At 37.5% G+C, this 23,946-nt stretch overlaps 1 protein-coding gene across 4 annotated transcripts in view; it reads right to left on the bottom strand.

Annotated features, from left to right (window-relative positions):
* The window catches only part of UIMC1 (ubiquitin interaction motif containing 1), a 95,596-nt gene that overhangs the window by 66,456 nt on the left and 5,194 nt on the right, over positions 1-23,946 (bottom strand). For 2 of the 4 annotated variants that reach the window (XM_074350236.1, XM_074350239.1), the window contains exons 1-2: positions 5,581-5,738; positions 1,811-1,964 (exon numbers count right to left, since the gene is read on the bottom strand). In XM_074350236.1, coding sequence (XP_074206337.1) covers positions 1,811-1,957 — 147 coding nt within the window. In that variant the 5' untranslated portion in view covers positions 1,958-1,964; positions 5,581-5,738. Of the gene's footprint in view, positions 1-1,810; positions 1,965-5,580; positions 5,739-23,946 lie in introns of those variants that run through there. The other 2 variants (XM_074350237.1, XM_074350238.1) reach the window with 2 other exon arrangements.

Here is a 23,946-nt window from a genome sequence, read left to right as displayed (position 1 = left end):
CTTTAGACAAAATCCTAATTAAAAACTAGACTGCAAGGAAATTCAAAAAAATAAATATCCAACAGAAATATGAAAAAATGTTCAATCTTGCTGATTACTAAAAACATACTTCTGATTATCAAGTTGGGGAAAATAAAAAAAGTGGTAAGTCTTCGCAAGAGGACAAGGAAACTAACTCACTGACGGTAATATAAATAAGACTGTTTAGAATGCCAAGGTTCTGATAGAGTATACCATTTTAAAATTCTAAACTGACCTTGTGGGGATTTTGGAGTCAAAGATTTTTAAGCAAGCAAGTACAAAGACCTAAAATTTTAATTCTTGGAGGTGGGTATAGCTCAGTGATAGAGTTCATGTCTAGCATGCACATGGTCCTGGGTTCAATTCCCAGTACCTCCATTAAAAAAATAAAATTTTGGTTCTTAAAAGAAAGTTAGAGTAAGATAAGTGAAATGTGGGGAGGAAAAAACTGAAGGCAGAGAAGCAAGTTTAGAGTCTGCTACAAAAACTCAAATAACAAATGATCAGCGGGTAAGGGGAACAGCTCAGTGGTAGAGGCATGCTTAGTATGCATGAGGTCCAGGGATTTAATCCCTAGTACCTCCATTTAAAAAAAAAAAGAATGAAAAAAGGTATTTAAAACAAAACCCAAGTGATCAAGAAAAGAAATGGAAGAGGAAGAACAGATCTGAGTGTAAGAGGTAAAAACTAAAGGATGTGGTGAATGATTAGGTGTAAAACATGAAATAGAGGAAAGAGTTAAAGATAATTCCGAGCTTTATAACTTGAGGCAAATGTGTGGTTCTATCATGAAATAAGATAAAAGATAAAGATAAGCGGCAGGTAAACTTGGATGAAAAAAACAAAGACTTATTTTAGTTCATTGCCTTACTGGATGTGACCTACAGACAGGTGGAAATCTCCAACAAATGGAAATAGGGAACAAAGGAAAAATGTTAAGAGCTAGAACAGCACTATAAAGCTTTCTACAATGAAGAAAATGTTCTATACCTGTGCTGTCTAATACAGTAGACACTAGCTTTGACTAGTGCAAAAGAGGAACTGATTTTTCCTTCTACTTAATTTTAATTAATTTAAATTTAAATAGCTACAGGTGGCTAGTCTCTATCACCTTGGACAGAGTGTATCTAGGGACTTAAAAAGCAGTTATTTCCAGGGAGAAGGTATAGCTCAGTGGTAAAGAATCTGCTTAGCATGCATGAAGTCCTGGATTCAATCTCCAGTACCTCCATTAAAAATAAATAAATAAGATGTTGCGGGTAGGGGAGTATACATGTGTAGGTGGGGAGGGCTACGTGCGAACTCTCTGTATTTTCTGCCCAATTCTGTTGTAAACCTGAAACTGCTCTAAAAGAATAAAGTCTATTTAAAAAAACGAATAAAAATAAATAAATAAATAGATAAACCTAATTATCTCCCTCTCCCCCCAATAAAAGTAGAAATAAAAGATGAGAATTTATCCTTGAAAAAAAAAAAGCATTTCCATTCTCTTTCTCTCACTTTCCAGACATGCAAAAATTAAGATTCAAATACGATTTATTCAAAGAAGTTTTAAAATATCCCCTTGGGTTAATATATTACAAGACTGAGGAACTATGATCCATCCTCAACCAGTACGATTACGTTCTTTTAAGTGATTCTTAACTCCATTTATAAATCACAGTGAAGCCAAGTAAAAGAGGCATGGTCTGGCATGGTCTGGCATTAAGGTACAGCCTCACAAAACAAACCAGTCATAAATAAGGAGGACTAGTTTGAAACCTAGAGCTCCACTCCTCAGAATACTGACCTCTCCATCACTATCAGATATCACAATGAATGCATCCTCAAGTCTACGCTTCTTCTTCACATTGACAGAATTGGAAGTTTCTGCATCTTTCTTCTCCAGGTTCTGAACTTCAGAGGCTTCTTTAACCTTTTTTTTTCTCCGTGGCATTCTTTGTCTGAAGTACAAGGAAAAATAATTTATTTAAAGTGTAAGTTTTCTATGGACTACTACTCAGCCATAAAAAAGGATAAAATAATGCCATTTGTAGCAACATGGATGGACCTGGAGATTATCGTTCTAAGTGAAGCCAGAAAGAGAAAGAAAAATACCATATGATACCACTTATATGTGGAATCTAAAAAAAAGACACAAATGAACTTCTTTTCAAAACAGAAACAGACTCACAGACATAGGAAACAAACGTATGGTTACCAGTGGGGAAGGAGATGGGAAGGGATAAATTGGAAGCTCAAGATTTACAGATACCAACTACTAGACATAAAATAGATAAACAAGTTTATACTGTATAGCACAGAGAATTATATTCAATATCTTGTAGTAACCTATAATGAAAAAGAATATGAAAACAAATACATGTATGTATGTGCATGCCTGAAACATTATGCTGTATACCAGAAATTGACATTGTAAACTGACTATACGTCAATTAAAATTTTTTTAATTCTTTTAAATAAATAAAAAATAAAGTATATATTTTCTAGATGCTATTTATAATTTAGTCAAATAAAAGAAAAATATCCATCTAACAGAAGTAAAGCTGGATTTCTACACTTTTCCACTACTCTTTAAAATCTGTACTTTTTTATAGAGGAAAATATATATAAATTTATAAATCTCATCTCTTTAGTGAAATTTCAATAGGAGTAATACAACATTAACTTAAATATTAACTTAAATAATTGGTTCTCTTGACTATATTTTATTATTTATCTAAAAGATTTTTTTTTAAATACTAATGCTTCAACCTGATAAAGGACATCTTTAAAAAACCCAATGCTAACATCATACTTAAAGGTGAAAGACTGAATGCTTTCTTCTTAAGACAGGAACAACACGAGAATGTCTGCTTTCATCACTTCTACTGAACATTACACTGGAGGTTCTAGACAGGTCAATTATGAAAGAGGAATAAGAAATAAAAGACATCCAAGTAGGAAAAGAAGACATAAAACTATTGCCATCTGCAGATGACATGATCTTGTATGTAAACATAGGTTCAGAAAAATAACTTCCCAAAGTCACAAAGGAGGCACTTGCACTTCTGCTTCTCAATTCCAAAACCAATACTCCATGACTCAATATACTTACACTTCTTCCAACTAGAACTGCTGCTTGATGTATGGTAAGCACACATAAATACTAGATGAATTAATGAATAGCATAAAGTATATATTTAAATTATTAAACACTATATAAAGGCACAGAAGGATAGAATTATTATAGGTTGAAGAAAGCTATATGAAGAATAATATGACTTAAGGTGATCCTTGATGTATTCATCCTTGAATATCATGAATAGAACATGGAAAGGGTTAAGCATGGGATAAGACTGGAGGGTTCATAGTGCCCTAGGAAAACATCTTGTATGGAAGTTTTCATCTCATGAAATGCTTCCTGTACACTTAGTTATTTAAACCAATATGTTCAAATTTGACAGCAATGGTAGCTATACCACCAAATACATGTAATTTTCAAAGATATGCAAATAAATAAAAACTCTTCTCCCTAGCACAGAATCACCTACAGGATTGAAGTGGGTTTTCAAAGAATCATAGCAGAATCAAGATCAAGAAGAAGCATTAAGTACAGGCACCCCACAGATACAGATTCCAAAATTTCAGTGTGTCATGACATTTAGCCACACTATTTCCACAGAAATTCTAAGAGTAAACAAAAGTCACTGCTCAGCCAATTTAAACAAGCAATCTAGCATATAGTTCAACTACTACTTAGTTTGCTACCCTTCCAAATTAAAAAAAAAAAAGACCAGTAATAAAATAATGGCTTATCTTCAATTACTTAAACAGAGGCTACAGAATGCATTACCACTAAGTGTGAGGAAAAAAGGGTAGCGTCTAGATGCCAATAGTCTCTTCTTAATCACATCAGAAATAGAATGTCTCTAAAAGAATGTACAAGCAGGAAAGGTGACCCAATAATGAGACTTGTTACCTCATGGGTAGTGTTTTTGATAGTGTCCTTGAAAATCTCCAATTTGGGAGATATTGTCTTTTTTTGTTCAGCACATCCATCATCCTGATCTATCTGAAGAACAATCACTGACAAGATAATTTAAAATCTTGACATTCTACTAACCAAATCTGTCAAAACTGCTTTGAAAGCTTGGGGGCACAGGATCCTTAACAACAGTCCTCTATGAATGATTGACTCTTACCCCTAAATAGCCACAATTCAAGAAATCTGGTACCAAGCTCTTTATCAACTGATCACATGAGCTGGACTGTTTCTCCAATTTAAAAAAAGTAAACACACCTATAGACATACACACCTGATGCTCTATTTCCCAGTTATACGCAGCCTCAGGTTAGGACAAATGTGTACAAACAGAATTCAAACATACTCTGAGTAATTATTATAGTTATTTACGGAGTCCTTGGACTATTTTAGGTACCTCATATGCATTATAGAGATTATTACTCACAACAGCTCTGTATGGTAGGCATCACTACCATACATTTACATTATTTTTATCACGATTTTACACGTTAGGAAACATTTAAAATCAAATATTTGGTAATTTGCTAAGTTGGTAAATGGCTATGTTGAGAACCGAAGCTCGATGTGTCTTGATTCCAAAAAGACACATTTTCTGATTCAACTAAAAGGCACTGCCTCTGTCAGGAAAAGGTAAAGAGACAAATATAAACTTTCGCTTTTTCCTGGGTGTTATTTATACTCAATATGACAGTGACTAAATACAAGAACACTGGAGTCAGACTGGCTGGATTCAAAACCAGCTCAACCACTTAGGAGATGTGTCTTCGACCCTCAGTTATCTAACCTGTAAATTGAGGAGGATAAGAGTACCCATCTCATAAATGAAAATCCAATAAATGCGCATACGTAAAAGGCCTGAAACACTGTCACGGGCAGGGCGGAAACAGACCAGCAGCGATGGAAAGTGGTAAATGGTGATAACTACTTCCAGGGAAAATATTTCTGGGCAAAAAACTACCTCACTCACCAACGGTAGCCTGGAGAAGGGAGGGGGCGAGAGGAGAAATGGGCGGCGGGGCCCAGTCGCCTTGACTCCGGGAAAGGTCCCGGCTGTGGGGCCCCGCAGGAGACGGCGGCAAGGGCCGAGACCCTCCTGGGGTGCTGTGTGAGGAAGACGCCTTCGAGGGGCGGGCGGGGACTAGAGTCGTCGGCGGGCGAGCCACACGTGCCGAGGGCGCCCCAGGGGAGGGTGAAGGCCGCACCCCCCAGCGTGAGGGGGCCCGGCCCGGCACCCGAGGGCGGACGCCCAACCGGAGTCCCGAGGGGCCGCCCCGGCGTCGGGAGGCGCTCATCCAGCATCTTGAGGGGCCATCCCGGGCGTCCCGAAGGGCCCACCCAGAGTCCTGAGGAGCCGCCCCGGCGTCGGGAGGCGCCCACCTCGGCGTCCGGAGAGACCTGCCTCAGCGTCGAGAGGGCCTATCCCCGCGTTCGAGGCGCCCCCCCAGCTGAGGAGTGGGCCGCGGCCCCCGCAACGGAGAGAAGGAGGCGGGAAGAAGGCTGCCTGGAGGTGCGCGGAGGCGGCAGGTACTCACCGACCGGCCCGCGCCGCGCCGCTGAGCCCCTCCTCCCGGGTGCTGCGGCTCGCGAGCGTCCTCCGCACGTCAGGAACCGGAGGCCGGCGGGAGCGCGAAGCTGAGGCACCACAGCGAGCAGACGCGCTCGGGCGGGAGGGGAAGGCGCATGCGCGGGCGTCCGGGGACGTAACCACAACGCGCGCGGGGGAGGTCGCTGCCAGGACGTACCAACTGTGCGAGGCAGGGGCGCTGTCAGTCCAGGCGGGGTCTCCAAACACAGGCAGGGCGCCTCCCCGCGCTCTAGCAGTGCGTTCGTTTGCTTTGTCATTTACTAACACTTTGAGGGAAACCAAAGAGTAGCAACAGGGTCCCAAAACCCTACAATGAAACCTTCAAAGCCTTCTCGGCCACATTAAGCCTCCTCTGGCCCTTTCTTCGCATGTATCTAAAGCTATACTGAAATTATCTGTTTATATGACCACTTGAAAATTATCTCCCAAGGTAGTTGTTAAAGTCTGATCATTTCGAGGGAAGAAGGGAATCTGGGAAATGGAAACTCCTAGAGCTGCCAGGTGGAAGTGTAAAATTAGAACAGACATTATTGGTGAAATTAAAAATATGCATTTCTTGGCCCAGCGATTTCATGTCTACAGGTGTGCAGAAGAAATGTTCATATTCAAGCCCGATTCCTTGCGAAAAAATGTAAACAGCGGAAACGTACAGTAAGACATGGAGGAACAAAACGTGATACGTTCCTACAATAAAATATTACAACAAATAAAACTAATAAATGAGTCCTATACTTATCAACACTTGACAGCTCATAGGAGTTGCAGAAATAGCAACATGGCAACAAAGATGTACACGTGAAATGATTTCTGTAAATTTAAAAATACATAAAATGACAGCATATACTGATTATAGAAAATATATGTGTGTAAAGTATAGATAATGAACTAGATGAATATATGGATACTCACTGTGATAATATGAGGGCAGGAAATGGGAGAGGGGTGGAAGCCAGGATGAATGGGAAGGAGAAATAATAGGACTTCTGACAGACCTGTAATGTTTCTTTTAAAAAAAAAAAAAGAAGCCTAAACATACTGTTAACAGCTGGATAGTGTAACTATAGGTACATTATTCTTAGTACTTTTTTTTGGTAACATTTAATTCTGGAATGCCCTTTTCTTATCCCCTCAAGTCACCTACCTCCAACTGATCCTCCAAACACCAGCTCAACCATTTCTTCCTCTGCCTCCTCTAACCCCACTTCATTTCTCCCCCTTGCTTTCTCAGCCGCTGGGGCATTCGATCACCCAGGGAATACTGTAATTATTTGATATATGCACCCATAGCTTCTGTAAGACCTGTGGACTTTCTGAAGACATGGTCCATATAACCCTAGCAAGTAGTAAAGAGCCTGGCTAAAAATAAACATCCATGTTGATTGAATTGAATTGGATGGGGGAGATAAGAAAATGTTTCAATGTACAGCCAGAAATGTCCTTTTGAAGCATCTTACTTCAGAGAAGAATGTTGATGCAATTGTTGTTAGCGGCAATCTTGAAACCCTGAGGAGAGTCAGCCTATGGCAGGCAGCCTCTAAGACGGCCCCCAGTCATCCTGCCTCCTGGCATTCACATTCTTGTGTAATCTCCTCCTTCACCTTGAGTGTGGGCTACACTTAATGACTCACCTTCAAAAATATATAATATGGCAGATAGGATGTCATTTCCAAGACTAAGTTATAAAAAGACTGTGGCTTCCTTCCTGGGCATTCTCACCCTCTTGATTTGCTCACTTTGGGGGAATCCAAATGCCATGTCATGAGGCAATCATGTGGAGAGACCCACTTGTGAGAGAGGATTCCTACCTGACCCTCAAGCTGACAGTTCGACCACAACCTCATAAGAGTGGTTAAGTCAAAGACACCACTGGGCTAAACCATACTTTAATACTCAACCCACAGAAACTATGTTTATGTTTTAAGCCACTAAGTTTTGGGGTAATTTGTTACATAACAACAGATAACTAATACACATCTTAGAAGAGGGAAAAACAAAATAGTAGACTGAGGGCCCTGGGCATATATACGTGGAGACATTCTACTTCTGGGCTTTGAAATATCAGGTAATAAGTTTCATTAATATTTATGTCACTATGAGTCATGTTTTCTGTTACTTGCAGCAGACAACATCCTGGCTGATAGAAGTCTGAATGATATATAGTACAGTATATTCACATAATAGAATAACACAGAACAATTAAAAGAAATAAACTAGATCTCATATGTCATCACGGATATATCTCAAAAGATGATATTAACTTTAAAAAGCAAGTTGCAGGATGATGCAAGCTCCATGAGAACAGGGAATTTATTTTGTGCATTATTGTATCACCAGTACTTAGAACAGTCCTAGCACATAGTTGAGAAGAATGAATGATATGCTCAGAATGATTCCATTTATATGAACACACACTCTTACACAAATAATATTATAGGTTTTTTAAGGTAATAGATATGTGTAAAAGTATTTTCATAGGCCTGGGAGGATACATGGATACATAATAAGCAGAAAATAGAGAATACTTCTGGAAAGGGAGCTAGAGGTCCAAAATTGGGAAAAAAAAAGGGATCTTAATATATCTGTAATGTCCTCATTTTATTGTTAGAATTACTGTGTAATTAAAAATGGATAAACTACGTATTATAAAGCAAACAAGTTAATCACTGGAGACCACGTTTCTGTGCTGATCTCTTTTTTTCTAAAGCTTCTCTTGCCATTCCTGCACAGAACTTCCTGTCATTTTTAAAGTGGGTTATTTGTTACTACTGGGAAAATCATTTATTTATAACTCTTCATGTTCCATGTGGGAGCACTACAGTTAGTGTAATAAGCCTGGCCCCTCTCTACCTCCTCACTCACTCCTCCCAGAGTAGGACTGACTTATATGACTGGTAGGTTTCAGAGAAGGAACTGCACATGCTTTGCCCAGCCCTTTCCTCACTCTCTCTCAGATCTGCCTGCCTGTATGAAGCTCACATTCTCTGCTCTAACTTTTTTGACACATCACATCATCCCTCACCTCTCCTATATCCATCAAGGAAAGCAAAACTGTTTAGGTGTAGCTATAACAGAGCAAGTCCATCCAATTCAAAATTGATGTATAATATAAGCAAGGTTACTTGGTTAACACACTAATCTTTCAATTGGTTCCAATCTTGGGCAGGGGACAGGAATGTTATTTATTAACCTCCTCAAACCATAATAATAATAAGGGAACTGGTAGTTCTTTATTTTTAAAAATATATATAAGGCTATATAATTATCTACTCATGTAAAACTGTAACAAAAGAGAACACTACTGAAGTACACGTGCATAGGATCCAAGAAAATGCTAGGAGAGTTTCAGGTACATGCGCACAGCACTTGGTTAGCCATGTTATAATCGTTTCTTTTTCTTTTTCTTTTCTTTTCTTTTTTTTTCCTTTTTTTGGTCTTAGCATTTAGTGTACATTTTGGGTGCTTTTAAATTTATATTTATAAAGAATACATGCCATTAGATAGTGTTCTTGATTCCATTTTGAAACAAAAATTTCCTTCGCTTTTTTAAATCTCCCATCTCAGTTTAACTGAAGAACAGCTTGAGATTGCAAGCAAGCTATTTTAAAGCTGTTATAATTAACTAATACTCATCTATGTGAATCTGAATTTTTTTAGATATTGTAAGCCAAAATAAAAGAGACATATGCCTTCAGTAATATAAAATATATATACATATGTTTATTCATTAAATTATTCAGTATTAAAAAATACTGGAAAGAACTGTCCATTCATAGGAGAATGAAACATCCAATTAAGGGAGTAATATGCAGTAGCAAAACAAACAAAAACCACACACACACACACACACACACACACACATGCAACAAAGGATAACTTACAAACTAGAAACCAGTCATCTACTGGGAGTGGGTAGACTCAAAGGGGAAAGAATGATAGCGGAAGTAACCGTTGGAATGGGATAGAAATGTTGGGGGAAGATAGTCTATGTTAATACCTTTTTGTACAGTTCTAGTTTTGGAACCATGTTAATGTTTCACACACTAAAAAATAAAATCAACAAGAATGGGTAGAAAACTAAAGGAAATATAATCTAAAACAAGTAAACCAAACTGTACCTCAAATGAATAACATAACCACACTGAAGGAGCAGGGACACAATGCACGCTTCAAGAAGGGATAAAACTGAATGCATGCATACATACATATACACACGCACACAAATGTATGTGTCCTAGGTCTGTGCACTGAGAGAGCCAAGACGCAATGACACCTCAACAGCAATGAGAGCACTTAGCCCCAGATCTTGGTTTTTAAAAAGTATTTCCTACTACATAGAACTAGGGGTCCTCAGAGAACCGGCTGACTCCTGGGAAAGTACAAGATGAGCCTGGGGCATCTGATTATGCAGGAAAGTAAAGAAATGTTCAAAGAAGGATGAGGACATGTCAAACATACAGAGGAGCCAACTTGAAGGGTCAAATTTGGGACAAGATAAACATCAAAATAAAAAATGACAGGCGTGGATTATAACACATTAAATAAAATAATAATTATTGAGTCTACATTGATATAAATAAATAAATAAGAAGGAACAGCTCTTCCATTAGGTAGAATGTTAACTAATAAAAACATAGAAGGAATGATGAAATTTTAAAAAACCACCAATTGGCAACCACCAGAGTAATAATTAAGGCAAGTGTCATCAATAAATGCTAAAACTAGGGAATGTAAGGTTGATGACTAGCAGGATATCTATATAATCTCAAAGAATTTCCTCACAAGTTATTTCTTAATTGCAAAGGGAAAAACAGTAACTTCTCAGTGGAGAAAACTAGTGGGTACCACCTTAACCAAGTGATCAGAGATATTATCACTCGTAGTAACACATATCAACATCCTGTACAACTTGATATGATGCCTCTGGCATCACTCACTGCCAGAAATGCATAAACTTGAAGCTAACCATGGATAAACAGAGACAAACCCAAACTGAGGGACATTCTACAAAATAACTGGTCTGTACTCTTTCAATATATCAATGGCATGAAAGACAAAAGCTGAGGAATTCTTCCAGACTAAAGGCAATCAAAGAGACATGATAACTGAATGGAACTTATGATCTGGAATTTTCTTTCACTATAAAAGAAATTATTGGGACTATTAGTGACACCTTTTTTTTTAGTGACATCTTAATAAGGTCTAATAAGGTTAGTAAGGTCTAATAAGATTAGATAATACCATTATATCAAAGTAATTGTTTAAATCTTGATAACTGCACTGTGATTCAGTATGAAAACGTCCTTGTTTTTACACTGAAGTATTTAGAGTAAAATGGCATCATGTCTGCAATTTGATCTCAAATAGTTCAAAAAAATAATATCTACAAAGCAAATGTAGAGAGAAGGACAGAACTAAAGCAGTAAACTGCTAAAATTCGGGAAATCCGGATGAAGAATATACAGGAGTTCTTTGTACCATTCGGTCAACTTTTCTATGAGTCTGAAATTATGCCAAAAAAAATAATTTAAAGAATAAGAGTAAACTGCATAATTATTCTGATAAGAATACTTCATTTGCCACCTGTAATACCCAACTTCAAAATTCTGTCTTGATCTAGACTACTTCATTGTTCTTACTGATTTCATACATAATTGCTCTCATCTTGAACTTATAAAATAAGTGTATACTAATACATTGCCACTTCAGCCCTTTCAAACATTACAAATCTATAGAGCTCATGTTTGGAAAATAGTTCTACTACTAAGCAAAGTAAATGCTGATCTAAAAACTTTTCCAATTTACTGTTTGAGAAACTGAATCACAAGGAGGAAAGGTGACTAGTAACTGGCCAAAGCACACAGTTATAAACAATGTTGGGACCATCAGACACACAGAGTTAACCATAAGAAAATGTTAGCAATAAACAAGCACTAGGAAAAATGTACAGCATTACTAATAATTAAAGAAATACAAAATAAAAGTCCCACAGCACATCTGCTAAATTAGCAAAAACAAATAAAACAGACAAAACTCAATGCTAACAAGATTGTGAGAAAATAAGTATATTTCTGCATTGGGAATGCACCATAAACAAGTGTAATCTTTCCAGAGAGAAATTTGGCAATTGCTGTCAAGAATCATAAAAATGGTCATACTCTCAACCTGAATAATACCTCATTGGGAAATATATCTCAGGGAGACAATTCAAAAGAGAGAAGAAGAGATTTGAACAAAGATGATTATACCCAATCAGTGTGTTATAGCTAAAAACTAGAAGCTATACAAATGCTCACCCGTGGGACAAAGGCTAACTAGAAACCGGCCATGGTAGAGCAACACAATGACAGATTATGACATTACCACCGGGAACAGCAACAGCAGGAGCTCGTAGAAATGTGGCCAAAACCCTAACAAGTAAGGAAGTTAGGCTAAAAGCAGCAGAATCTGAAGGAACCAACACACAGCGCTGACAACTAATGGGAAATTTGTGTGTGGGTATCACAGAAACAGAGTTTATAATTAGTAGATGATTTGAAGTTGGAATCTTTTTTTTTAAATATGACTTTTATTATATAATGAAATCCATGTACGAGAGAAGCGGGAGGAGTGATCACGGCTAGAAGCCAGTGCCTACAACCCCTCGATCCTGACAGAACGATGTGTTAGGTTCTCTCTTTCCTTTTTTAAAACAACTTCGTTGAGATGTAATTAACAGCTTCAATTCAACTTACAGTATGACAGTGTAAAGAGCTCCACCGACCTGCACAGCCACCAAAACTGGTGAAAATTATTTAAAAAGCAACCATTCCAAGCCTCAGGGAAGAGTCCTAAGGGCAAAGAATAAAGGGAGAAATATCTACTCAAAAAAAAAAAAAAAACCCTATAAAAATTAGGTAAGAAAAGTGAGAGTCTATGGTATATGAACGGCAACTGCTCCCTCTCTTCACCCTCCCAGCTCAGTGAGGTAGACCCCCCTCCAATCTGCTACAGCCAAGAACACATCTCCCATTCGAAGAGCTTTCCTCCCGCGAGGAGAAGGACATCCGTGTTTTCTCTTTCTGCCCTTTTTGCTGAGGCTAAGTTCCAGGCAAATAAAGCCGAGAAGCTGGAGCAGCCAACTTCTCCCACCCAGCCCCTGCTCTTGGAACGGAGGCTCTGACTTGGGTACGTCACACTGAGAATACGAAGACCCTGATACCTGTACCACCGTGATCAGGCACGTAATTACACGGCAGGATAGACAACCCAAAAGGCCCTCGGGCTGCTGTTCTCACCCAATATCAAGTCCTAGACCCTGGGGTCGGGGTGTCCCTCAGAGGGAGGCTTGCTATTGTTTCTACCTTCAGCTCCAGACCCCTGGCTTAGAGATTTTGCCTGGGGAGCAAAGCAGGTGGGGAGATAGAAGGGAAAAGGAGAGAGCTCTTCCCAAAGTAACTGAAATTCAAGCCTAAGGGTGCTCACAAGAACACTGCTGGTTGGTTAAAGTCAACTGGGAAAAGAATCTAGATGTAGGGTAAGTTATAGGCCAGCTAGTGTAGGGGGAAAGCCAGAGAACAACACAGCTGGGAAAAGAAGAATATCACACATTGACCTCAGAAACTATTCTTTCAAAGGAGCCAGAATTTAATTGGATTAGTCTGCATAGCAATTTATGCCCCAGGGCATTGTTGAGAACAACACAGCAATCAGAGAAGCTTAAAGACTGGGGTGGGGGGGAGCAAATCGTACCAAAATCACTATCATCCCAGGGTGAAGATGGACATATACAAAGCTACAACTCCCTAAGGAGGAACAGCAGAGGCTTAACACTGAAATGGGTGGGAGTGGGAAGTAGACTTTCACTAAAATAATCCAGTCTATCACTAGACAAATAAACAAGCAAATAATAGTAAGTCCTGGAGGGTTGGGAGGACCAGTACTCAGAGCTGTTGTATTAGTCAAGGTTCTCCAGAGAAACAGAACCAATAGGATATAGACAAAGATAGATAATAGACAGACAGATAAATAGATAAATAGATAGATAATAGATGGATATATAGATAATAGATGATAGATAGATAGATAGATAGATAGATAGATAGATAGATAGATAGACAGACAGATAGACAGACATTTATTTTAAGGAAGTGGCTCACACAATTATGAAGGCAGAGAAGTCCTAAGATCTTAAGGGTGAGTCAGCAACCTGGAGAACTAGGAGAGTTGATGGCTTAGTTCCAATTCAAGCCCAAAGACCTGAGAACCAGAAGAATCAATGGCATAGTTCTCAACCAAAGACCAGCAGGCTTGAGATCCAGGAAGAGCCAATGTTTTGGTTTGAGTTTGAAGGCAGGAAAAAAGCCAGTGTCCCAGTTTGATGGCAGTCATATAGGAAGAATTCTCTCTTACTCAGGGAGGGTCAGCCTTTTTGTTCTACTCAGGTCTTCAACTGACTGTATGAGGTCAAACTACCTTGGGGACAGCAATCTGCTTTACTCAGTCTACCAATATAAATATTAGTATCAAATAAAAACACCCTCACAGAAACACCCAGAATAATGTTTGACCAAATATCTGGACATTCCATGGCCCAGTCAAGTTGACACATAAAATTAACCATAACAATTGTTATAATAAATTATCTAAAATATCCAGTTGCCAACAAAAGTTTACAAAGCATGCAAAGAAATAGGAAAGTATGATTTATACAACTGGTAAAAATTGGCAACAGAAACTATGAGAGCAACCAGATGTCAGATATATATCAAAAAAAGAGAGAGAAAAAACACTTTAAAGTAGCCATTACGTACATACCCTCAGAATTAAAGGAAATATTGATTAAAGAGTAAAATCAGGAAGGTATTATGACAATGTCCCACCAAACAGAGAACATCACTAAAAAGATAGAAATTATAAAATAAAAACCAACTGGAAATTCTGGATTTGAAAAATACAGTAACAAAAAAATTCACTAGAGGGACACAAGAATAGTTATGAATCATGAGAAGAAAGAATGAGCAAACTTGAAGACAGATCAATAGAAATTCTGCAAACTGGAAAACAGAAAAGAATGAAGAAAAATAAACAGAACATGAGAGAAATGTGGGACACCATTAAGCACACGATATATAACAAACATATAATTAGAGTTCCAGAAGGGAGGAGAGAGGGGAAAGAAAGGAACAAGTATTTGAAGAAATTAATGCCTGAAAATATCTCAAATTTATTTTTAAAAACAATAATCTATACATCCAGGAAGTATAACAACCTCTAAGTAGGATAAACACAAAGAGATCCACAAACAGTTCATAGCAAAAATGCTGAAAGTCATAGACAAGGAGACAGTCTTGAAAACAGCTAGAGAAAATGGGGCTTTACACACAAGGGACCTTTAGTAATATTAACAAATAACTTCTCAGCAGAAACAACAGAGGCCAGAAGGCATCAGGATAACATATTCAAAGCACACAAAGAAAAAAAACTGTTAACCAAAAATCTTATATCCAGCAAAGCTATCTTTCAAAAAAGAAGGTAAAATAACGAACAGCACAGATCAAAAAGAAAAAAACTATCAACTACTATATATAAACTAGAGGGGGTGTTACGGAAACGACAGGCCAGTCAAGAAACAAGCACCACTCGGAGGGTTGGAGTACTCAGATGTATTACGCCGGCGTGCTCAGAGGGGCTTCTGCTCCGAAGCTCTGAGCACCTCCAAGACGTGCGCATGAGGTTTTACAGGGTAAAGTACAAGCTTGGGGTATTAGGCCAATAGGCATGGAACAGCTTTAGCAGCATTATCGTCACAAAAGTGGAGGCGGGGAGGCAGCAAACCAACATTCAAAACCCGCATACGTATCTTTGAAAACCCAGCTGGCTAGCAAAAAACATGAACAGCAAACCAACACTAATTAACCTAGATTTACAAGTTAGTCTAGCAGAACTCAGACCAGTATTCCAATACTTAGATTTGTGAGTTATCTTGTTAGCCCAGCCCAGCCTCTCCTTCACATTCCTAGACTTGTGAGTTATCTTGTTAGACCAGCCCGGTTTTTCCGTCACAGGGGGAGGGTAATAGTTCAGTGGTAGACCACACACTTAGCATGCACGAGGTCCTGGGTTCAATCCCCAGTACTTCCATTAAAAAATAAATAAATAAGCTTAATTACCTTCCCCCCAACAAAATAAAATAAATAAATAAAATTAAAACTAATTTTAAAAAATAGATAAACAACAAGGTCATACTATATAGCACAGGGAACTATATTCAATATCTTGTAATAACCTATAATGAAAAAGAATATGAAAAGGAACATATATATGTATAACTGAATCACTATGCTGTACACCAGAAACTAACACAACATTGTAAATCGATTATACTTCAATTTAAAAATACATACATATATACATACATACATACAGAGAACGGTTGCTAATAGACCCACCTTACAGGAAATATTAAAGGAAGCTATTCAGGCTGAAAGTAAATGACTCCAGATGGCAATATGAGACTACATGAAAAAAGAACCGGTAAAGGCAATTATAATTATTTGACAGTATACAGGCATACCTCATTTTACTGGGCTTTGCTCTACTGCACTACACAGATACTGCATTTTTTACAAATTGTAAGTCTGTGGCAACACTACGTCAAGCAAGTCTTTTGGTGCCATTTCCCCAAAAGCATTTGCTTGCCTCGTGTTTCACATTTGGTCATTTTTACAATATTTCAGACTTTTCATTATTATATTTTTATAGTGGTCTGTGATCAGTGATCTCTGATGTTACTACTGTAATTGTTTGTTTTGTTTTGTTTTGGGTTTTTTTTTTCCAAATATTGTAATTGTTTTGGGGGGCCACAAACCACACCCATATAAGACAGCAAACTTAATCAATAAATGATGTGTATGTTCTGACTGCTCCACCTACTGGCCACCCCCTCCTCTCTCCCTCTCCTCCCCAGTCCCTGAGACACAACCATAAGGAAATTAGGCCAGTTAATAACCCTACAATGGCCTCTCAGCGTTCAAGTGAAAGGAAGAGTCAACTGATGCAGCAAATTTCATTAATGTTACATTTTAAGAAATTGCCACAGCCACCTCAACCTTCAGCAACCATCACCCTGATCAGTCAGCAGCCGTCAACACAGAGGCAAGACCCTCCACAAGCAAAAAGATTATGGCTTGCTTAAGGCTCAAATGAAGGTTAGCATTTTTTAGCAATAAAGTATTTAATTAAGGTATATACATTGGTTTTTTTAGACATAATGCTATTTGCACACTTAATAGACTACAGTATAGTGTAAACGTAACTTCTGTAAGCACTGGGGAATCAAAAAATTCATATGACTCGCTTTATTGCAATATTCACTTTATTGTGGTGGTCTGGAACCAAACCTGCAGTGTCTCCAAGGTAAGCCTGTAAATGTATAATTTTTCTCCTTTCTCTTCTTAAGTGATATAAAAACACTGTATAATATATTATAACATACAGAAATGTAATATATATGCTATACATTTGCTAATAAGGGCACGAAAAATGAGTGGGAAGGAAGCTGTACTAGGCTAAGGAAGTGACTAGAGATGGTAAAGTAACAACGTGTTGTTGGGTCTACAATACTGATCGTGCAATACGTATAACAATAACACCACAGAAAGGAGGGAAAGGGAATAGAGCTATATAGGAATAACGCTTCTGTACACCAATTAGAATAAGCTAGCACCAGAATCTAAAGCTGATTCTGGTAAGATGTATATGATGCAATCACTGAAAAAATTTAATAAAATGGAAAGCCAGTAAAGAAATTAAAATGCTACATAAAGAAAGACTCACTTATAAGCAAAAAAAAAAAAAAAAAAAAAAGGAAGGATAAAGGAACAAAAAATACACAACACACATAGACAACAAAGAGTAAAACTGCACATGTAATTTGAGATGAATGAAAATCAAGATACAACCAAAACTTATTGTTTTGTCTTCCTCATGATTTTCTTAATAACATTTCTTTTCTCTAGTTTACTTTATTGTGAGAATATAGTATACAATACATATAACACAAAATATATATTAATAAACTATTTATGTTATTGGTAAGGCCTGCAGTCAACCTTGGGCTATTAGTAGTTAAGTTTTAGGGAGTCAAAAGTTATAGATTTTCAGTTGTGTGTTGTTCAAGGGCCAATTGTATATATAATTTATAATCAAACATTTTCTTCTGTTCTGTGGCTTACTTTTTCATTTCTTAAAGTACAATTTGATTGAAAAAATTTGATTTTGAAGAATGTATCTATGTGTTATGGCCAGTGCCTTGTGCGTCCCTCTGAAAAATCTCTGCCTACCCCTAAAATGGCATATATTTTCTTATGTTGCTGTTGTCGTTTTCATATTCTTTTTCATTAAAGGTTATTACAAGATATTGAATACAGTTCCCTGTGCTATACAGAAGAAACTTGCTTTTTAATCTATTTTTATATATAGTGACTAACATTTGCAAATCTCAAATTCCCAAATTTATCCCTTCCCACTCCCTTTGCCTGGTAACTGTAAGATTGTTTACTATGTCTTCGAGTCTGTTTCTGTTTTGTGGATGAGTTCATAGTGTCCTTTTTTTTTCAGATACCACATATGAGTGATATCATATGACAACCAAAACTTAATGCAAATAAAGCAGTGCTTAGAGGGAAATTTATAGCTGCAATGCTGCTATGATGAAAGGAGATCACAAGTCAATAACCTAACCTTCCACCTCAACACACTGGAAAAAGAAGAGTACGCTAAGCCTAAAGCAAGCAGAAGGAAGGAAATAACAAAGAAAAGGGCAGAAATTAATAAAACAGAGGATATAAACACATTGAAAAGCACTGAAACCAAATGCTGGTTCTTTGAAAAGATCTATACAATTGAAAAACACTTAGCAATATTAACCAAGATAAAAACAGAGATGACATAAATAACCAGAATCAGAAATGAAAGAGGGACATTACTATTAACCTTACAGAAATTAGAACTTACAGATCTAAATAATTAGAAAAATATCCCATGTTCATGATCAGAAGACTTCACACTTAATATGGCAATACTCCCAAACTGATCTACAAATTCAACACCATCTCTATCAGATTCCACTTATATGAGGTACTTAAAGTAGTTAAAATCACAGAGACAGAAAGTATAATGGTGACTGCCAGGGGCTAGGGGAAGGGGAAAATAGGGGGCTATTTTTTAAAGGATATAGCATTTCAATTTTACAAGATGAAAAAGAATCTAGAAGTAATGGTGGTAATGGTTACACAGTATGAATGTACTCAATACCACTGAACTGGACACTTAAAATGGTTCAGATTAAAAAATAATAAAAATAACATTTTAAAAGGAAAAATAAAAATGGTTAAGATAGTAAATTTCATGTTATGTATATTCTACTGCAATGAAAAAAAAGTTGGAAAAATTCACAAATTCACTGTATTCTCCTCTATACCTGCATACCTGTTATGTTCCTTCTCTCTGTTAAGGGCATTATGTACTATCCACCCACTCCCTCAAGCTGTGAGTCTCCTGCACCACCCAGGGCACATTCCATGGATCATGGAATCCTGACTTCAGAAGGACACTTGGATCCACTCCCTCCTTTGCCTCTGCCTTGGTTCAGGCCCCTCTCATGTCACACCTGGATTATTGCAATAGCTTATGTGCTAGCACCAGCATTATCTTTTATACACTGATCCTACCACTTTTCTACATAAGAACCTTTAATAACTCATCACTGCCCACAGAATAAGCACAGCTCTCTCACAGCGTGTTCAGCATAACTTTCCAGGTTTAGCTCCTACCACTCCCCACACTAGGGGAGCTGCCATTCCCTAGTGTCACATACACTGATGCCTTACCATCTGCTACACAGTTTTCCCATTATCTAAAATTAACTTTCTCTCCTTCTCCGTATAAAGAATTCTTAATCATCCTCCAAAGCTCAGAACCAACATCTCCTCCTCTTATAAAACAATCTCCATTCTAAGACATTTGGTTGCTTCTTGCATTAATCTGTCAACAATAATTGAAAGCCAACTATGTGCCCTAATACAAGGTACTAAGGATACAGTAAACAAGACAGACCCAGGCCCTAACAGTCTAGCAGGGAATAAAAAATAATATACAAACAATTACAAGTGTGATGAATTTTATAAAGGCAGATTATGGGAAACTATGGAATATAACCAGAGAACTTTGTCAGAAGCTATTAGGGAAGGTTTCCCCAAGAAGATATATTCAAGCTTGAAGCTGAAAGACAAGTAGGAGCCTGGAGCCAAAGATCAGTGTTTACTCATTCTCATTTACCCAACTAATTATATTGAGTGTCTGCTGTGGGCCAGCTATCTCCTTAGGTGCTTTGGCTATATCACGGAACAAGAATCAAAATTCCCGTATCTTCCTAACAGCTTATATTCCAGTGATTACATTCTAGTTCCTCCATTCATTTACTTAACACATATCTATTGAGCATACCCTGTCGGGCACTATGTCAAGTGGTAAGAATAAAATATGAATAATACACAAGGCCTTTACTGTCAAGCTGATTCCAACTTTATATGGAATGTAATTGCCAAGGCAATCTTGAAGAAGAAAAACAAAGCTTCAGGAAGTACACTACTGACCTTAAGATGTATTATAAAGCTATAATAATTAAGACAGCGTGGTTTTGGCACAAAGATAGACAAGCAGAATATTGGTACAGAACAGAGAATCCAGAAACGAACCCACACATTTATGGACATCTGATATATGCAGTGGGGAAAGGATAGCCTTTTCGATAAATGGTACAGGATCAGATTAATGTCCACGTGGGATAAAAAGTGAATCATCACCCCACCTCCTACATGACCAAAAATCAATTCCAAATGGCTTTGAATCTGGGAAAGGTAAAACAATGCAAGAAAACACAGGAGCATATCTTCAAAACTTCAGGGTAGGAAAACATTTTTTAAATAGGACACAAAGCATTAATCATAAAAAAAAAAACAGAAAGTGGGGTATACTAAAATTAAGAACTTCTGTTCTGTAGGTCAGTTATACCTCACAAACAAACGCATAGAATAAGAGATCAGATTTGTGCTTACCAGAGGCAGGGGCTGGGGGAGGAGGGAATCGGATGAAGGTAGTCAAAAGGTACAAACTTCCAGTTACAAGATAAATAAATACTAGGATATAATGTACAAAATGATAAATATAACTAACACTGCTATATGTTATATATGAAAGTTGTTAAGAGAGTAAATCCTAAGAGTTTTCATCACAAGGAAAAAAACATTTTTTTCTATTTCTTTGATTTTATATCTATATGAGATAATAGATGTTCACTAAACTTACCATGCTAATTATGTTGATGTACCTAACTCAAATCATTATGCTGCATACCTTAAACTTACAGTGCTGTATGTCAATTATATCTCAATAAAACTGGAAGAACAAAAATCTTCTGTTCATCAAAATACATAATGGAACAGTGAAAAATAAAGCAGCAGAGTGGGAAAAGATATTTTAGTGTGGGAAAAAAATATACATATATATTCAGCCACAAAGTATTTGTATCCAGTGTCCTTTTCCTCAGGAGGAAGAAAAAGGCAGATAATCCAATGGAAAAATGAACAAAAGAATTAAATGTTAAGCATGTAATTCACAAAAGAGGATACTAAATGGCAAATAAACCTATGAAAGGGTAGTCAGCTGCATTAGTCACTATGTATGCAAATAGTCTACCACTGGTAATTTCATTACATACTCAACATCATGACTAAAATGAAAGAGACAGAAAACATCAAGTGTTAATAGGGATGTAGGCCAATTGCTGGTTAAGAGTACAAACTGGAAGAACTACTTTGGGAAACCGTTTAGCAGTTTCTATCCTGAAGTTGAGCTTATGCATACAATATGATCCAGGGATTCCACTCCTAGGGGAATGAGCACAAAAGTTCATCAAAAGGATACCTACAAGGAGCGGAGGATGTAGTTCAAGTGGTAGAGCACATGCTTAGCATGCACAAGGTCCTGGGTTCAATCCCCAGTACCTCCAGTAAATAAATAAACCTACTTACCTCCCCCCTCCAAAAAACAAACAAACAAAAAATCCCATAGAGTAATGAGAATGAAAAAACTACAACTGGATGCAATAATATTGATTATTCTCACAGATATAATACTGGGAAAGAAAAAGCAGACACCCACATACACCTACTGTATGATTCCATATATATAAAATTCAAAACAGGCAAAATTAATCTATGGTGTTAAGAAATCACGATGGTCATCACCCTAGGGTGGTGGGGGACCTAATGAGAAGGTGACACAAGAAGGGCTACTTTCACGCTAGCAGTGTTCTGTTTCTTGATCTGGGTTCTGGTTACATGACAGTGTTCACTCTGTGAAAATTAATCAAGCCACTTACGATTTGTGTACTTTTCTATATATGTGTCATACTTTGATAAAATTTTACTTAAATAAGTAAAACAGGTTTATATTTTTTAAAAACAGATATATATAGGGATCTCCCAGGATATACTGCTAAGTAAAAAAGACAAAATGCAAATCAACAGAGACACAAAATAGATGAGTAATGGTCTAGAGCTGGGAATGGGAAAGGGGAGTGACACAAAAGTGTGCAAAACAAGGCAGGCACTTGTACCTGGGATGGGAAGAGCTACAGCGGCCAAGAATGTAATGATGGAGCCTGAAGGGGTAAGGAGAGCATCCACGTGGGAGAGCTGCCAAGTATGAAGAGTAGAACCCAAACGTGGTAAAAAGAACATCCCGGCAGAGCAGCAGCCTAGTACAGAGTATCAGAGCCTGACCAGAGTAAGGAGTTTGTCCACACAGGGAGCCAGCCCAGCTTGAGAAGTCAGAGCCTGACTGGAGTGAGAGTCTGAGCAGGGTAAGAAAAAGCGATACAACACTTCGGGGTGTACTGTTGCCCTAGCTCTGTTTACTGAGAAGGTCAAGGAGCATCAACATCCCAACGGCAAATACCTTTATCCACTAAAATGATCTGGGATTCTTTGGAGAAATGGCTGATTCCATTCCATTCCATGGCTGTGGCAGGTAAAATATGAGATGAGCCTGGAGCATCTAGTTATGCCAGCAAGTAATGAAGTGCGCAAAGAATGATGAGGAACCTATCAAAGGACAAAGGAGTCAGCCCAAAGGGACTCCAGCTGTCCAAATCTGGGATAATCTGAACATGAAAATAAATAATAGTAACTGATTACAACTCACTGAATAAAATAGGAAACCATGAGCCCATCTGTATATAAATGAATAAATGGAAAGTTTGATGAAGAACAGGATATTTACAAGGCTTCAAAGTCATTTCCCACAATATACTTATTGATTATAAGCAATATACTTCTTTATTATAAATTATAAGAGTAATTTTGCATCATCAGTAAGAAGACATATCAAGGTTGTATACTATCTGAAAGTATTCAGTGAGAACACAGCATCACTTCTCTAATTATTTCTACCAAAGATGCATAATCTGAAGAAATACCAAACTCAAACTGAAGGACATCCTACAAAATAACTGGCCTGTAATCTTCAAAAATGTTGGGGTCATAAAAGATAAGGAGAGTCTAAGGAACTGTTTCAGAGGGAAGGAAACTAAAGCATTTGACAACCAAAAGCAACACATGAATCTAAACTGGATCCTTTTGCTACAAAGGAGGTATGAGGACATTTGGCAAAATTCAGACAGTTAATTTCCTGATTCTGATGGTTGTATTTTAACTGTTTGGGAGAATATCCTTGTTTGTATGAAATACCTACCAAGGTTTTGAGGACAATGGGACATCAGGTCAGCAACTCCTCTCAATGGTTCAACAAAGTTCTCTGTACCATACTTACAACTTTTCTACACACATCAGATTTTTTCAGAAGAGAAGGGGCAAGAATTACCTCAAGGATTCAGTTAATTAAAGATTAGAACACCCTGAAGCAATGAAAAGAATCAATTATTTCATAACATTTTTAAAAACCAGAAAAAACTCATTTGTGCCCATTCAAAGTAGATGTTTAAAGAAGTTCTTACTTAAAACTTTGTAATTAAAAGTAAAGAGTTAAAAATACCAAAAACCATAAGAGAATACCATGAACAACTATATGCCAAAAAATTGGACCATCTAGAAGAAACACACAAATTTCTAGTAACATACAGCCCACCAAAACTGAATCAAAAAGAAAGAGATTTGAACAGACCAATCACTAGAAGTGAAATTGAATTGGAGGTGAATGGGTAATGAGGGTGGTTATCCCCATTAATGGGATTAGTGCCCTTATAAAAGAGACC

The sequence above is a fragment of the Camelus bactrianus genome, chromosome 22 (assembly GCF_048773025.1).
Source record: "Camelus bactrianus isolate YW-2024 breed Bactrian camel chromosome 22, ASM4877302v1, whole genome shotgun sequence".
Classification (NCBI taxonomy): Eukaryota; Metazoa; Chordata; class Mammalia; order Artiodactyla; family Camelidae; genus Camelus; species Camelus bactrianus.
Note: the sequence above shows the minus strand (reverse complement) of the source record. Positions and strands in the feature narration are given on the sequence as shown.